The sequence below is a fragment of the Perissodus microlepis genome, chromosome 11 (genome assembly GCF_051167445.1).
Source record: "Perissodus microlepis isolate ML-2025 ecotype Zambia chromosome 11, ASM5116744v1, whole genome shotgun sequence".
Classification (NCBI taxonomy): domain Eukaryota; kingdom Metazoa; phylum Chordata; class Actinopteri; order Cichliformes; family Cichlidae; genus Perissodus; species Perissodus microlepis.
Window position 1 is genome coordinate 8,807,539 of NC_140471.1, and position 17,483 is coordinate 8,825,021.

A 17,483-nucleotide genomic window follows, 5' to 3' on the forward strand; every position below is an offset into this window, starting at 1 on the left:
TTTTGTCACTTTTTATGGAATCAAACTCAAAGTAAGGTCAGTACTTCCACGCTTTAAACGCTGCACGCTCATACTCTCTCCCGCACTGGATATATGATCCATTGTTGATCTGCACACAGCTGTTGTCACGAATGTTGCACTCGCTTACCAAAAAAATCACGGTTTTAGTAACGCAGTAACGCAGCGTTCCTACGGGAAAGTAACGGTAATCTAATTACCGTTTTTGCAATAGTAATCCCTTACTTTACTCGTTACTTAGAAAAAAGTAATCAGATAACGCGTTACTGCCCATCTCTGGTCATGACACAGATTCAATAAGGTGCTGGAAATATTCATCACAGATTTTGTTCATGTTAGCATTAAAGCGTCACACAGCTGCTGCAGATGTGTCATCTGCACATCCATGATGGAAATCTCCTGTTCCACCACGTCCTAAGGGTGCCCTGTTGGATTGAGATCTAGAGGCCAGTTGAGTACAGATGATAATGAGTACAACTCAGTATCATCTTAAAGAAACCAATTTGAGCCTTGTGACTTAGTGCCTTTAACCTCCTGGACCAGATATTAGACGTGATCATAAAGGGATGGACATAGCCGGCAACAATAGTCAGAGAGGTTGTGGCTTTTTAACGATACTCAGTTGTTTGCCAGGAAAATATCCCCCATGCCATTACGCTGTCATCACCAGCCAACCAACTGTTAAATACAAGGCAGGACGCTTCCCTGCTTTCATCTTTAGGCCAAATTCACCATCAGGACCTGTAGTCCAATCAGAAATCAAGACTCCAGAACCAGGCCATGTTTTTTCAATCCTTTGTTGTCCAATATTTGGTGAACCCATGCAAACTGTAGCCTCAGTTTCCACTTCCTGCTGCTGTAGACCATCTGCTTCACGGTTGAACATGCTTTGCTGCATACCTTGGTAGTAACAAGTGTTTATTTGGGTTACTTATTCTTCTTATCATCTCAAAGCAATCTGTGCATTCTCCTCTGACCTCTCACTGGATAGTTTCTCTTTTTCAGACCATCCTCTGTAAAACCCCAGAGATGGCTGTGCGTGAAAATCCCAGCAGATCAGCAGTTTCAGAAATACTCAAACCAAGCAGCCAGCAATGCTACGTTCAGAGTCACACAAATTACCTTTTGCCACAATTCTGATGCTTGTTTAAGCAGCATCAGCAGGTAATCTTCACAATGCCTACATGTGACATGTTGAATTGCTGCCATGTGATTGGCCAGTTGCTAATATCTGGCGTGGCCGTGAGTGTATACTCACAAAGAGCTTAATTCTACAAATAAAAATAGGAACTGGAGTCAGTTTCTCTCCTGGGTCATGTTACAGAAAGTAACAACCTTGCAATATTTCCATAAGTGAGTGAGAGAAAAACAGTTTTCAGTCATTTATGATCCTTTAAAATATTTAAATCAAATGTCTGAATGTGATGGACCGAGCAGCGAAGGAATCTTAGGCACAGTTTAAACATAATTTGTTAAATCATGCAAAAAGAATCCAAATCTTGGGCCCATAAAAGAGGTCAAAATAACAGAACTCTTCTCAAAGTTGACAACAATACTGATAAATGGTAAAATGGTAAATGGCCTGTATTTGTATAGCACTTTACTAGTCCCTAAGGACCCCAAAGTGCTTTACACATTCAGTCATCCACCCATTCACACACACAATCACACACTGGTGATGGCAGCTGCATTGTAGCCACAGCTGCCCTGGGGCGCACTGACAGAGGCGAGGCTGCCCGACACTGGTGCCACCGATAACTCAAACAAACTGACCTAACTTAAAGAGACAAAGGGGAAACTTAAATAGTGGCTGATCAGCCCACAAAAACACAGAGGGGTAAAACACAAAACCTAACTGAAACTAACAAAATGAACTCCAATTCCCCCCCATGGTCCCGAGTTATGGAATGAGCCAATTTGCAGTCTTCCATCAAGGCTTGCTCCGCCCCCTTTCCACCTCTTGGCTCCTCAATCAAGGGACTGGAGCAGCTGCAACTAAGGTAACTCAGAAAACAAAAGATTAATCATACATAACAGTGTAAACTAAAATGTGCGCACTTATTTTAGAATGCAGTGTTATGTGGATATGTGAATTCATTCTAAACCAAAACCAGTTATTAATTGTCCTGTAAATTAATTCCTATATTTAAAGACAAATGTGAATGCAATGTTATGTATAAGGCTCTACACTATTATGGTGGATATTACCCCTGTGTGGCTGTAAGTGCAGCCATCACATTGAAATTAAATTTGGCAGGTAAAATTCAGACATGACCTCAAACATATTCACACGGCTTCTTTCCCAAGGAAAATGTTTCACAGCTGTTCGGCTGTTGCAGAACTGGCAAACTGGATATTTCAGTTTCTTTAGAATCAGTACAAACAACATAGGAGAATTTCTGAATGTACCGTAACACTTTATTTTCTTAAATACAACAGAATATTAGTACAGTCAGTTACACGTATTTTTAGAGGCAGAAGACATTCTCGTCCCTTTCAACCTACTTTTCTGAACGGGATAAAGGGAAACCCTCAGTAGTATCAGAGGCTACGTTTGAACATACACACACCCACACACACACACACACACACACGCTTGCATGGAGTTCTGGCCTTATTCCAGTTAAGATCTCCGGTTTAATCGGCACGTATCGCAGACAACCTGTGACACAGTGTCTTTGTTGCCACAAATAATCAGTTAAGCAAAGAAATACTTGTTACTTTGTAACTGTTCCCCTCCAGTTTCAAGAAAGTTAAGTTCTCTCTAACACAAAGAAAAGACATTATAATCTATAAAGTAGTTGTTTTGGTCCCTTTGATGGTCACAACAACACCCTTATGTTACAGATAGGGCTGGGCAGAGGTTTTAGAGACATTGGTTGCCAATTAGAAATGATTAGCCCATAATGGATCATTTCAGTGAAGCATTAGATTGTAGACTGTGTGCAGAAAATCTGTTTTATACACAAGAGCTTCACAACATAATTTCTCTCAGCAGGAGTACAGACTTAACCACGTTATTCTGATTTATGACATTTGAGGAGAAAACCAGAATAACCGCATTATCAGCCTCCATGCATGTAAACACAGCCAGTGCTGTCAGCTACAATATATATATATATATATATATATATAAATATATACAGTGTGGATTTAGACAGTGCATGATGAGACCAATTAGAAGGTTTATAATCAGGAGAATTATGGTTAAATCTCCACTCAAATCGATGTCTTGCATTCTGTCTGTTCATTCATCTTTCAGTAAAGCCATCCCTGAAGCAATAACAGATTCATTGGCACATTACAGCACTGTCATGAACAAGGAGTGCAGTCATTAATATATCATTTCTGGCATTTGAGATTTTGTGAGATAAAAATCCAAGCGGCGTTATCACAGAAGCCATATTTGTGAGATATTTTTATAAGAACTGCCATTAACCAAAGAGATAAACCAGAGGACTCTTCAGAGTGAGGCAGTATGAAATTACAATATTCATACCCATTACAGTCTGATGGGCAGGAGGACACAAAACACGCTCTGAAAGGAAGCAGCAAAAGAGTAATGTGCTGTATTCCACAGAAAAATATTGTGCATTCACCTCCGAATGCCATCAGGTGGGGAGAAAATGGGATGCAAAGAAAATTTCAAGAGAAATACAGCTATTTACAGGGTAAGAAAGAAGTGCGAGGCTAAGTTTTCATTGACATTCACACACTTACTATCCACGGTATATACCAAAAGACATGCGTAGAGGCACATACATATTCATCATACAAAAAAAAAAAACCATACTAAAAGCAGGTCAGACGCAGCTTTTTCCTTTTTCCACGACTCGAATTTGATCGACCAACAATGAAAATGATTCACGCAAAGCACTGACATCACGGGATGTGAAAAGGCAAAAGCTGAAGTTCCAGCCCTTTGAATTAAAGAAAAAAGAGAAAGATTAACATTGTCACAACAACAAGGAGACATCAGTAATCTTCCGCTCATCTTTTAACCAGTGTAGAGTGCCAGCCTCCTTTTCAACAGAGTGTCATCGAATCCAAAGAAAAGGGTCTGCTTTTCATAAGGAGGTAAAATATTTGGTTTTCAAATTGGGTTTCGATCTTTGTCGACTGTGTTGAAACATTAGCGTGGCCTAGTGTTAGCGCCTTGGGAAATGGAAAAATAATCCCTGCTTTGATATCCAAACCTAACCAAAACCCAAAGAAACACAAAAGAATATCAGGACATTGAGAAAAGCACCAGTGTAAAACTTAACAGGAGCTAAAAGTTAGTCTGAGGGACTATAAATACTAAATTCAAATGCTACAATTTGATTAAGACAGTCAGATTTTTTCCAAATACAATTAAGAAGGCAACTGAAGAAACTAGCCTCTCAATTTTTTTGCTAATCTGTGCACAGAGACTTTTTTCTTTCGTAAAGTAAAACATTCCTTCAAACCGTCTAGAAAAAATAAATAAATAAAGAGAAGTTAGGATGTAAGGGTTTGTTGCAGGGTCCGCATTGCTACAGATGAGCTGCAAGAGCCCCCTTTCCCCCCCCCTTTAAGTCACAACAACACCGCCTTAGTCAATATTTAGTTCACTGTTGTTTGGCAGAACACAGAGAAGAAATAATCAGAAGTCACTATCACGAGCTGATAACTTTCCTTGACAAAAACATTTAAGTTATTTTAGAACAGTCACTATAGAGTAAAATAAATGAGACTTTGTTTGACTTGTTTGTTTTGTTTTTTTTAATAGTCTAAATTCTCACTCTTCCTTCTCGTGGAGAGAGGCCCGCACGCGCTGGCGCACGTAAAACGCGGTGAGGGCGCTGCAGCAGGCAGTGAAGATGAAGAGCGCCACGGCGTCGTGCGCGAGATCCCCGTGAAGACGCTCGTACAAGGGGCGGCGCACTGTGAAGTCTGTTCGCAGCGCTTCAATCTGCACCAGGGTGCAAACCACCACAAACACGTGAAAGATCTGGTGGCCCTGCCCGATGAAGTCACACTTCCCAGGGAACAAGCTCTCTGGGTGAGGGCAGCAGAAGAAATAGGCGCTGATTAAGAAAAAGAGCACGTGGTAGAAGTGGTACGTCACCATCGGGTCAGAGCAGCCCTCCTGGTAGCACCTGTAAATGCGATGGACTACAGGGCTGATGTCTAAGCAGTAAGCCAAGGCTGAGGGCACCACTTGAAAGAGCTTGAGGACCAGCTTGGGCAGCTCGGGACTGGCATATTTGCCATAGCAGCAGCCGAAGCACGTGAGCCAAGCCAGGAATGCCGCAGCGGGCAAAAAGATCCCTTGCACAGTAGTGTGCAACTCTTTCTCTATAGCGTAGTAGTAGTGTGCCAGAGCGCTCCCGTACTGGTAAACGGCAACCCCAACGTAGTCGAGGAAGTAGAAGGTGTAGTAGGAGAGCTCCGACTTGGCAGAGAGGAGATGAGCGAGAGCACTGAATGAGAGGTAGGTGAAAGCTGCCAGGAGCACGATGAAGAGGGGCTGAGCGTGAGGATCTCGCAAGAAGTCCACCGTCTCCGAGATCTCCTGCCACTTCACCAAGATGATGAGGGCAGCCAGCAGATGGGTCCACACGTTGAGGGTCTCGTTGTGCCTTTGGAAGAGGGTGAGAAAGTAGTACCGCCAGCTCAGGTCCGGCTGTCTGTACCCCGTGTGGATGTGGCGCTCGCGGAACACCCACGGAACGTCGGACAGCTTTACGGTGCAAGGCAGGGTTGGAAAGGCCGACTCGAGCAGCTGAGGGATCTGCCGCAGCTGCTGCACGTTGATAAACAGGCGACCGATCTGTTCCATCACCACCGTTGCCATGGCGAACTGTAGACCAAAGAGGAGGGTTAGTCAATACCTGGCTTTGAGCCACACTGCAATACTACTGATATCACAAAGCAAATCTGAGGTTATGATTTTAGGTAATTTTGGGTGGGGGGGTTTAATCGTCACACAGTTCACCGTGGGCACTGGAGGACTTGACATCTTTTTCATTGTTCACTGCTTTTATTATTTAAAAACAATCAGCAGATTGACTGAATGTAAAAGCCATCAGATGCAACATGAAATTGGGGTAACACCCGGTTAAATGAAAAATTATAAACTAAATTAATTAATTTAATCTAATGAATTTTTTTTGGCCACTAGGGGGCAGTGAAACTATGTGACAACTTGACTTAATATTACATCTGTCACATGTCAAACGTCAGAACATTTCCGACTTCTTGGCAGCTAATTAAGCAACTGTGTTTCTTCTGTTAGAGTCCCTGCTGGTGGTGTGCAGTGGGTTTTATCTTGAAAAGCTTTCTGCTAAAAATAACACGTCTTCCTCTGGCTAAAAGTGGGGTTGATAAGAGTCTAGATATAAACAGCAGTGATCTATAAATCGGTAGTTTAAAAGGCTCCAATAAAGATGACCAACTAGTTGATATTGTCTGCAGAGAGAAACAGTTTAAGCTCCCCCACAGCCTTTCTGATCCACTGTTGGTAACAAAACATTATGGCTCAGCGCAGCTTTAAGTGTTTCCCGTCTGAAATTAAATTAAATTGTATATATATAGGGCCGAATAATAAAAGCAGATGCCTCAAGGTACTTTATATTGTAAGGTTAAGACTCTAAAGCAATACAGAGAAAACCCCAGCACTCAAACGGCCTCTTCGAGCAAGCACTAGGTGACAGTGGGAAGTAAAAACTCCCTTTTAACAGGAAAAAACTTCAGGCAGAACCAGGCTCAGAGAGGTGAAGCCAGCTGCTGGGACCAAAGGTAACTTATCCAAAATTTAATAAGCTGATTTGTGTGTCTGAAAGTGTCCTGAAGCCTCTACGCTCCACTCACCATAATGCATCACTTTGAAGGTTGGATGCACACCACGGGACCTCAGGTACAATAGAGCTCTCACCTCAGCTCATAAATTCTGCACTGATTGAAAATGGGGAGAAATTGCTTCCCAAAAAGTGCAGCACTTGACACAGAGTGAATGTTTGCTACTCGGCTAACTTAAAAAATGCACGATGGGTTTGAAAATGGGGTTTGATCTAAAAGACCTGCAGCTGAAAAAGTGTTGCTATTGACATAGAAAGTACTAATGGGTAAAGCAAACTGACGAGGGTAATCTACCTACAGTGTGCTACACAGTTATCCAAAAAGACACCGATATCACAGTATAACTAGCTAGTAGTAGGCATGATCTGTGCCTACTAAGCAGCTACCACACAGTAGTTTAGCTCCTCCTTTTCAAATAAAGCTCAGTTTGGAGCACGATGTGGGAAAATACAAAGTTTCTATAAATCTTCCTGTAAACAAATTCTTTGTGTTCTGTTGGGCCAATTAAATCAGATTTCGTAAACTACGCTCAGAATGCTGAGTCACATGTGCGTAAGGGACCCTTATAGTGAAAAAAAGGTCATTTAATTCATCAATACTAATTTTGATTAACATGTGGAGAAGGGACTAGGAAAGGCAGAGAGCGGAGGCAGCAGCGTTGCAGAGATCATTCTGTGTGGGATGAACAAGGGCCGGCGATCAGGAGGGATGGCGTGGAGTGATGAATGAGGGGGGGATTACGTAACATAACCCCATCCGACGTCCACACCCTCCGCTTCCAACAATTGCGATGCACGTTGAAATATTTATGGATGAAAGAAAAATTCTCGAAAATACTGAAAAAGCGCGCTAGTGTGTGTGTGTGAGAGAGAGAGAGAGAGAGAGAGTGCTAGTGGGTATTAAACGCGGGCCTTTACGGGCCTGATGCAGCCAATTCCCCCCGAGCAAGCATGCACCTGATCACCATCGGTCTGCTTTAAACTTGACACCCAGTGGCCGGGATGGATTTGCATGTACCTCTCCACCGACCATCGTCTCGCTTCGATTCCCCGTGGACACCACATAACTCTGCAGTTAGGCATTAGCGCTGAATGAGCCCGAGAAATGCCGCTGCACGATGATAGAAAATGACAGGGCTTTGCGTTCGAGGCGCATCCTTCCACTGATGCAACGAACGTTCTAGATAATTCATAGATTGAGGCTAATGGCAAAATAAATACACATACCTGTTCGACGGGAGAATCAATCCAGAGCCGAAGATACAGGAGAGGATGGACGAGTTAGAGCCGTGGAGATCATGGATAACATTATTTGACGGCGGTGAACATGCAGCGGAGAAACGTGACGGGAGCGGCGCCTGGCGGCTCTCACGGCTCAGTCGCTGGGAGGGCGGACATCGCTTGGTGAACGGACTGATGTTCTAGCCAATCAGCAAACACAAGGCTTCTCCTGCAAATCCATTCGACCAATGATAGCTAACGCCGGCAAACGAGCCCACCCCCCACAGAAAATCTTCCACTGTCATATGTATATATAAGAGCTTTAAACGTCCAGTCGCTGTTAGCTAAGTGTTAACACCTGTTCTAAAATAGTTTGAAGTTTATGTTAATAAGAGAAAAGAAGAATTTAATATATATTTAGTTATTCCTCAGTCTAATGAGCGTTTCGTTGTTCCAGCACCACAAAACTGTGCAATGCTGCATTTCCCCTCTTGTTTACACAGACTCACCTGCATGTAGTTTACCCTCTGTGGGAACAGGCTGATGAATCTTTCAGTAGCCCTAATAAAGATTTAAAAGTTCTGCTGTTTTTCAAATCAAGCGTTTTAAACACGAGAGCCACTGTCACCACTTGTGCAAATGAGTTGCACAGTTGCCACACAGTTCTTCCTGAGTACTGTGACAAAGCACTAAAACACGATATCGTGAAGCCCATAAAACTGGACGGCACTGCTTCTTCAGTGTCGCAGCTTCAGAGATACCTTTCATAACACAATGCCAACTCCACTGGGTCTAATTTGCTTATCAAAACAGGCAATTTCCCTGCTTCTTAGTGGTGGTCAGATTAAGTTTACAGCCTATAGTCTTTCCATTCTTTAACAAAGTTTCATTTAACTACAACCAACCACCCTACTCAGTCTATATTCCCAGACGGATTTAAGAGGCGTGCCTAAAACAGAAATAATAATGTGTTGGTCTTTTGGGTATTTATCCTCTCTGTATCTTAATGTCAGCTCTGGGGAACATGAGCTGAACACACATCTTTGTGTAGCAAAAACAAAAAAAAAGTCTGTCCAGCAATCCAGAGAAATCCAGAAAATACTGAGAAATGATTCTTTAAGTCAGGCCAGCTTTTGTCCCCTGTGTGGTCAGACAGGGTAGGAGCAGTGCACTATAGGACATAGTTCCAGGCTGATGAGTTCAGCTGTTTCTTCCAAACACATGACAAAGAGGGATTGTACAGAACTGCGCGCAAGACTCCAACACAAACACTCGTATATAAACATTTTTGCTGCATACGGTGCACACAGAGTATTAAACTTCCAAAGAAAACCTGTAAGACAGTGCAGCATGGTGGTGCAGTGTTCAGCACTGTTGCCTCACAGGTGAAGGGCCTGAGTTCAATTCCACCATCTGGATGGGGTCTCTCTGTGTGGAGATTGCATGTTCTCCCTCTGTTTCCCACAGTTCAGAGACATGCAGCTAGCGATATTAGGCTAATTGATGATTCATAGGGCAATTTAGAATGTGATCTGAATGGAAAAGAGTTTATCATATAGTCAAATGGTTGGTACTGTTTCAGGTGTAGTTCTCAAAAATAGTAACATTGATACTGTTTATTGGATTATAGCTTGGTAAGACTTTTCTTCTGGTCCTGTTCTTTTTCTTTTTATATCTTATCAATATTTTAGATAAAGATATTTTATATCTTTCTGTTAGATGACAGTTGTAGCCATGGTTGAACGCTTAGGATGGAGAAAAGGTCTTACACTGACTGCCATATAGGATATGTAAAAGATAAGGGTTGTGAAGGATTAGGATGAAAATATGCTGAAAAGAAAAAGGATCGAGAGACTGAAAGGAGTGCTCTGAAGCAAAGAAGGAGAGAGAAAGATAAGGTTGGATCGTGTGGAGATTGTAGATCAGAACGTTCATGAGGATGAAAGGTATGAGGATTTTCATGGGGGATGGTTTGAGGGATGTTTGATCAGGGATGTTTGACACAATGTGTGTGTGAGCAGAGAAGAAGCATGTTACTGATAAAGTAACAAAAGGCAAATAAATCCATGTAGCAATGAAGTCACGGTAAATATTAGGAGAAGCTAGGTTAAGAAGAGATCTAATGATTAATGAGCAGCAAAACAAACACCACAGATGTGATGTTTAATACGAGGTCTGAAAGCTTCTTTTTTTTATTTGCAGACAAATAATGAGGAACTGCATAGAAGTAGAAGTGTGGTGCTGTATTAGGAAGTTAAGAGAGACAGAAATGTGAGGGTGATTGATGAGGGAAGAGAGATGGTAGTGAGGTTTGCAGTAGAAGTGACAGATAGGTTCAAGTTGGAGGCTGGATTACACACAGAGTCGATGTTCAGCCCTTTCCTTGAAGGACACGCTGGCAGACAAGATCCCACAAGAGCGTCTGTGGACTATGCTGTTTGCAGATGACATTGTAATCTGCTTCGAGAGTACAGAGCAAGTCAGGAAGATCCTGGAGAGTATATCCTCTGGGAAAAAAAACCCAAATGAAAGTCAGGACAGTGCATGAATGAGAGAGAGGACAGTGGATAGGACAGGTGAGAGGATTGGTTAGCTGAGGTGGCAACGGTTGAGGGGTCAAGTGACTGATGCGTGAACGAGAGATGAGAGGTACGGTGGAGTGCATGTGTCAGAAATGATTTACCACAGATGGGCATACTAGCAAGAGTGAAGACAAAGGTTTACACAATGGTAGTGAGAGCAGCTACTATGTTAAATGGACTGGAAATGGTGCCAGTAATGAAAAGATGGGACACTAAAGGATGGAGGTGGTGAAGGAGAATACAGGTAGCTGGTGTGATGCATAAAGATTAAAAGGACAGGAAAAGAAAAATGTGTTGACTTCTAATGGGACAAACTGGAAGATGAAGAGCTGACGTAAGTTGGGGAAAAAAGGTTAATCCTTACACAGCACACAAGTCTAATACCCATGAAGCTAGACCAGTGCAAATCATTAAACTATTAAGAGAGACACTATAATTTATTCTACAGAAGAAATTTTAATTTAATGTTCATTACATTCTGTAAATAACAAGCAATAAACAGAGAATGAACTGTATTTCACAATGTGAATAAGATTCCAAAAAGAAAACAAAAATAGGGGAAAATAGGAAAAAAACATCCTAATATACAAATTAAGGGAATAAAATATGTTATACACCAAAACTTGAAGCTCTTAAAACTCTAAAACGTCAATAATCAGACATGTCAAGCAGGTCACTGAACACAATCAACACTTACCCAGTGCCACTTGGCACTTAGTGGCATCTCCAACTTTGGCGACCGGTTACACACTGACTGCAATTCTGTGCAAGTTGAAGCAAAGGTAAACAAACCCATAAAACCTGACGAGAACTTTATGTCCTTACACAAAGCGGACCATTATGTGGCAAGCAGGTGCTATCTTACATCAACCTGAAAAAGTCCACAGCCACAGGTTCTTTAGGAAAATGTAAATTCAGCCGTAAATAAGAAAAACATTAAATAATTATAAGCCTCTAAAATTTCACATAATTTTTTTCAGATCCAGCAGCTAAGAGAGCATTTAAAACTCCCTGAGCTCATCTCCCGCACAAGAATGCTACTTTATGACATTTTCTAACTCCACTGTGCAGTTTATGCCACTGCATTTAAAATGGCATTACAGTATATGTAAAGGTGCTTGGATACACGAGTTTTATTCTTTGGCATTTTGACCACTTAAAGAATTATTTGTTTTATTCAGAGTTTCACATAATTTACAGATATTACATCATTAAAAAGAAATAGAGCAATATTTTAAAACACCATCCAGCATTTGATATCAACAAACATGTGGCTAATCCCTGATCTAAAAGCTGAGCTATCAGGGAGCTCCAGGCTGTTTTTTTCAGTGAGTTTATTTCTACTGTTCCACCTGGGTGGTTTTAAGAGAATGGATTGGGTCCAGCAGCTTTGACTCAGAGTACAATGCACTTCAGTCACATTTTGATAGTTTAATTTAAAATCCACTGGACCTAAGTGTAATTCAGTGTATTTTCCCCCAGATTTTCCAGTCATCTAAAGAAGGGCATCGCGTGCATAACGAATTCATCATGAGATTTTTGTTGGCAGCAATCTGCATAAGTTAGAGACCAGCACATGCAGAAAATACATCCTTTCATCTGTGCTAAAAAGCACTTCTAGTGACAAAGTTTTGTCATGTTTTCCCAGACAACATGTAGCTGATGTGGAAAACTGCCTTGTTGATATAAAGTATAATTCTTTTCACGTCTTGTATCAAATTATTTTTTTATTTAGAAATGCTTTATTGACCCGTGATACCATATCAGTGGCGTGAGACAGTGTCTTCCATTCAATACACTATATCTAGTCAAGTTCAGAGGCTACTGGTAACTTAGTATAGCAGAAGCTTGTGCAATATCAAGAAGATACATTACTGTTTAAGTCTTAGCTGGGATCATACCTGCACAACTACAGAATTTGGTTCATGACCTTTTAAATAAAACTTCTTGACTCTAACATTGCTATCAGTTTGCAGACTCACTGTTAGCTTAAGTTTGCAACCAGTTGAATTGGGGAGATTCCACTCCACTTTTTTCCATTCATATTGGCCAGAAGGGTCAAAACAGCAAAATGAGCAAAACCCTTAAAATGTAAAACTGTCAGCAGGTGTCAGAAGAGGCCTGAAACCATACAGCATGAAGCTATAATAACATCTTCATTATAATTAGTAGATGAATCATCACAGTACAGAAAGTTGAAAAAGGATAAAAACTTTAATGGTGTAACAATGGGACTGTACTGGACAGTCTACAATAACATCCAGCATTGCCAAGAGTTTACAACAGCATGTGATGTATTAACATTAAGAAGTAGAAGGACCAATTTATTACCAGCAAATGCTTCTTTAAAGAAGGTAATATAACCAGCTGCCAAAGTGAAATCTACAGCAAGAAAGCCAGACTGCATCCTGACTCAATCTAACCAACTTAATCAGAACAGCATAATCCGAACAAAAAAGAGCACAAAACTGCGTTTAAACGTCAGTCATGAAAATACAGCTTATCTTTGGAGGTGTGAAACCTGCGTTAGAGATCGAAAGGGGATTAATTCTCTCGCTCTTTCATTGCCTCCTTGTTCTTTCTCACTTCTTCAAGCTTCTTGTCCTGTTAAAAAATAAGAAGAAACACAACATTATTATTTTTAATATTACACAAGCTGATGTTGGTGCACCACTGAGAGCCTACCTTCTCCTTAAACTTCTCATTGAGGGCTGCCAACCTGGCAGTGCGGTTCTCTTTGTTCGCCTCCATCTTCTGATTCAGTTTCTCCTGGGCCAGCTTGCTAAAGTTGCAGCTTTCCTCAATGGCCTTCTGGATGACCTCCTTCTCGTGCTCTCGCTTCTCGGCGAGATGTTTCAGCACTTCAGCTTCGTGGCTCTGACAGACAGACAAAACAACTGTTGCACTTTATAGAATTCTAAACACACAGGCTACACTTTTTTCCTTGTGTCTGCTTATAAAGCCTGCTGTCAATCTAGATACCCTGCGTCTTTCTTCAGCAGCATCCAGTTTCCTCTTAATCTCATCCAGTGAGGTTTCCTTTTTCTTCAACGGGGACAACAGAAAATCCACCTTAGCGTCTGGGGTCGAGGGGCTTAGGATGACCTCAAACGCTTGACCTGATGCACGCTTATTCAGCTCTTTCACTTGGATATCTGTAAAACAGGAAATACTAGAGTTGCCAGGAAGAAAGATGGAGCTGCAGGGTAACACTGAACTTCAAATATCAGCTCCACACAGCAACACACTGTAAAATTTAAAAGCAAATAAAGTGTAAAAGCTGCTAGAACAGAGCAAACCATTGCACACAATTTATACCTACCTCCAGAACTCGCCATTTTATCAGAAGTGCTGCCTTTAATACCACTGTAAGAAAAAAAAAAACATTAATTAGTATCAACTGGGAGAGCATCAATGACACTTTGAAGGATGCAGAACTTTTCATGTACTTTCCCAATGTATGGAGCTGATGGTAGCAGCTCATGTTTTGGCATTTCACTGTCATGAATGTCTTTGGAAAAATACAAATACACACAGTGGATCATTATCAGTGTGGACTCCCAGGTGTAAATTTAAAATCTGTCAACTATGCTGGTGTGAATTGATTTATTTCCTTTTTTAAAAAGTGGGTTTGCATGTGGATAAAATGGGTTTTCTCATTAACTCTAATTATAAAACAGACACCAACTGCATATTCAGTTATAAACAACGTTATATAATACGTTAACTTACCAGTCACAACATGACTTTAATTTAATTGTCTAGCAAAACAAGTTCTGCACCTCTATGATGCCCCAGGTATTCTCAGCTCAACAGAGCACAGAACAAAATGGTGTGAATAAGCCATGCTATAAGACCCCCGCCTGCCCACAGGTGGAGACTGCTGCCTATTTTTTTCTTTTACAGGAACTTACATAAAGGCGGGGGCGGGGCAAGACCTCGTTGATTAGACGGTGCAGTGAAAACAAAGACACAAAACTGCACTTGAAAAGTTGTCTTGAAAAATAAAAAACTAAAGAAAACGAAACCCCCAGGTTTGCTAGCAAAAAGTAACGATTTGCATCATAACAATAACATCAACAACAACAAAAAATGTTAGTACAAAATAATTAATTTACTCTGAAAGTATGGATACATGTTAGCAGAACATTTTCTCGACTATACTTGTCAAACATTTGAAATTTAAATATCTATATTTTTAATCTACTTTAATGCAATACAAGTCCATAATTTCTGCACAGCGGCCATAGCAATTAACTCCATTAATAACTACTTCAGTGCTGTGAATCTGAACCTCAAACTACTCAAAAAAATGTTCAAAACCCGCTTAAAAGTCTGCCAGCAGTGGTCTGAACGGCTGGTTAAACACATACATGAGACCATTGTCCTCACCGTCAAGTGCTTCGGCTTGAAAAGCAGAGCTACACCACCTTATTCTTCCCTCTATTCAAACTGCTAACATCTGCACCTTGGCGCACAAAACCCACCGACCCCATACGTCATCAGTGAGGTTTGCATTCATTGGTCTGAGTCCGCCAATCACAGCGAGTATTTGCAAGCGCGCGCCAGGAAAAGGAAGAGGTGAAAAAAACAACAGACACAGAAAAGCTGGCTCCGTGGGAAACTTAAAGCTGTACAGCTGTCAGTTAAATGATTATATAAACGGAATATGTCAGGATAAATGTGCATCAAAGTAAATAGGAGTCTAAATAGAGCTAACGGTAAGCTCAAAGGGTACAGCTAAATAAGTGGTGTGGGTTTTACGGTACAATAAAACAGTAATAAGTTAAAAAAAAAAAGTGTTTCATTGGCATACTCATATTAAGGTTATTTTCTCTTTTTTAGGCTAAAAAAATCTCACTGATAGAAAATAGTGCTGTGACTGCAGATCTTTGTATCAAGCCTTGACCAAGTAAATACAGGGCCAGTAGTGCCGATACTGATACTTTTAACTTATAAATGCAGCTTATGTAAGGGAGACCAGTGTGCTATGACAAGATATATTAATGGGCAATAAATCACTGTGGGTTTTTAAACACACACACACACACAAAAAAACCCCTCCTATTAGCTTTTCTCATATTTTGAAACTGGGTTTTACCCCACAGCTGTAAAAGGCTGATTGGGGCTATTGCTGGGTTTTTGGATGGATGAGGTGGACACCCAAGTTTTTGAATGCAATAACTCAAGAACAAGGAGATGTAAGATTTTCAAACTGATAACATAGGTGTATCTACTAAAGATCTCAGAGGTCAGTGACCTCAAGGTCAGAGGTCATGTTATCTGAAAATCTTGTGAATGTGATAAATAAAGAAGGAAGTTACCTAGGATTTGTATAATAGGTGCATAAACTTAAAATCTCAGACGAGTTCAAAATCTCAAGGCCAAGAACAGAGGTCAACTTTTATAAAAATCACCTAGGATTTTCAAATTTATACCATAGGTGCATCTGACAGGAAGCAGAGGGGTAGCACAGGTGGCTACCAGTTTTCCAATACTACCAGTGTTTTGGAACACTTAAAATGTAAATGTGCCTGTTTCCAAAGCACTGGGTCAGCTTCTGGTGTTTAAATGTGCTATAGGCTATATATAAAATAGACATGACAGTTAATGCAAAAAGGTTCAAGCAATTTTCACAGTGCACGTGTTAGGTGTATTTTTCCACTTTCAAAAAATATGATTTCAACATGATTCAGTGAACTACAAACTTAACTTGGAGGCTAGAAACAAAGTATCAATACGATCATGCTGGTATTTATGTGATACCAATAACAGTGTTGTTATCGATACTATAACTATTTAAATTGATCTGCTCAACTCTAATAGAAAGTTGTTGAGGTGTCAACATATGTTGAGACTCCATATTGGGTTAAATAATAGTTATTGCTTGCATAAAAGTCATTATTTATATTTTGGGTCAGTTAACCCTAAACTCTATCTATCCTGAGATAATGCATAAAGCCCTCTGTATGTTTTATTTTGTCACTTTGGCAAAAAATATATAAAAAAAACTGATTAGTTGCTCAGGGATGCAGAGCATGAAATCAGATATAGTAATTCATTTCTGGAAAAACAGGCTATGGGCCATTTGAGAGGACCTATTTTTTCTGTCACCGTTAATGGTAGCTGAAAATATATGGAGACTTTCATCGTAGCTCAAAAGAATATTAAAGTTCAAGGGTCATTTAACTAGTAATGGACTTTTTATGAACTATAAGGTATCTGCTGTTTCCAGACAACCTCACAGTGCTTTGCTCTTTTTCTGTCTTCAACCTCTGTGTCTAATATAGTAGTGTTATAATACAGCAAATGTATTCATTCATTTACTGTACCGCCTTCACATTCATTTGCATTTCGTCTTACAAGGCACAACAGCGAAACTTTTATGAAAACTGACATGAATGTTTTTCTGCTCTTGTGTCTCTTACAGCTCCTCCTTTAAAGAAAAGACTTTAGAGTGAGTGATGAAGAAGAAGTGATGGACGAGAGGGAAGTTGCAATCTTGGCAGCTGCTTCCTATGAAAAATAAAATAGAGCGACAGACATAAGCTGCAAACAAAGTGAGACAGAACAAAGATGTCATTATAGAAGAGTAACAGGGGTAAGTTGCTATTCCCAGCAGCTGACAAAGGTTTTACACAGAGAAGTACCCAATCACCCACCTGCGTTTTTAAAGTTGAAAATGAAGCGACTGATTCCTAATCGGAAACAGTTCCCAGGTGGCGCATTAGGAGAATAAACATTCCGACATTTGATAGATTTGGTCTTAATGTCTGTTTTTATATTTTCTTGTGACGCTTTTAAAATAACTAAAATTACACCACCTAGTCAAGAGTAAATG

The 17,483-nt window shown here is 40.6% G+C and overlaps 2 protein-coding genes across 3 annotated transcripts; both read right to left on the reverse strand.

The window, feature by feature from the left end:
* Window positions 1-2,414: 2,414 nt before the first annotated feature.
* paqr7b (progestin and adipoQ receptor family member VII, b) lies at window positions 2,415-8,247 on the reverse strand. The gene is made up of 2 exons (XM_084944198.1): window positions 8,067-8,247; window positions 2,415-5,842 (listed from the first exon to the last, which is right to left on the reverse strand). Exon 2 carries the CDS (start codon window positions 5,834-5,836, stop codon window positions 4,778-4,780), a length of 1,059 nt encoding a protein of 352 aa, XP_084800324.1. The 5' UTR covers window positions 5,837-5,842; window positions 8,067-8,247; the 3' UTR covers window positions 2,415-4,777.
* Window positions 8,248-12,837: 4,590 nt separating this feature from the next.
* stmn1b (stathmin 1b) lies at window positions 12,838-15,147 on the reverse strand. 2 transcript variants are annotated; one of them, XM_084944875.1, is made up of 5 exons: window positions 15,035-15,147; window positions 13,965-14,008; window positions 13,625-13,797; window positions 13,328-13,519; window positions 12,838-13,246 (listed from the first exon to the last, which is right to left on the reverse strand). In XM_084944875.1, exons 2-5 carry the CDS (start codon window positions 13,978-13,980, stop codon window positions 13,187-13,189), a joined length of 441 nt encoding a protein of 146 aa, XP_084801001.1. In that variant the 5' UTR covers window positions 13,981-14,008; window positions 15,035-15,147; the 3' UTR covers window positions 12,838-13,186. The 2 variants fall into 2 exon arrangements, with proteins under 2 accessions (XP_084801001.1, XP_084801002.1); XM_084944876.1 differs by having other exon boundaries at window positions 15,016-15,103.
* Window positions 15,148-17,483: the final 2,336 nt, after the last annotated feature.

What these genes read in the sequence shown, in the direction of transcription:
- paqr7b (XM_084944198.1), bottom strand. Translation starts at nt 5,836, where the DNA reads ATGGCAACGGTGGTGATGGAACAGATCGGTCGCCTGTTTATCAACGTG.
- stmn1b (XM_084944875.1), bottom strand. An exon ending in CTGCTGAAGAAAGACGCAGG is followed by an intron (nt 13,520 to 13,624) that starts GTATCTAGATTG and finishes TCTGTCTGTCAG; the next exon opens with AGCCACGAAGCTGAAGTGCT. An exon ending in ATGAGAAGTTTAAGGAGAAG is followed by an intron (nt 13,247 to 13,327) that starts GTAGGCTCTCAG and finishes ATTTTTTAACAG; the next exon opens with GACAAGAAGCTTGAAGAAGT.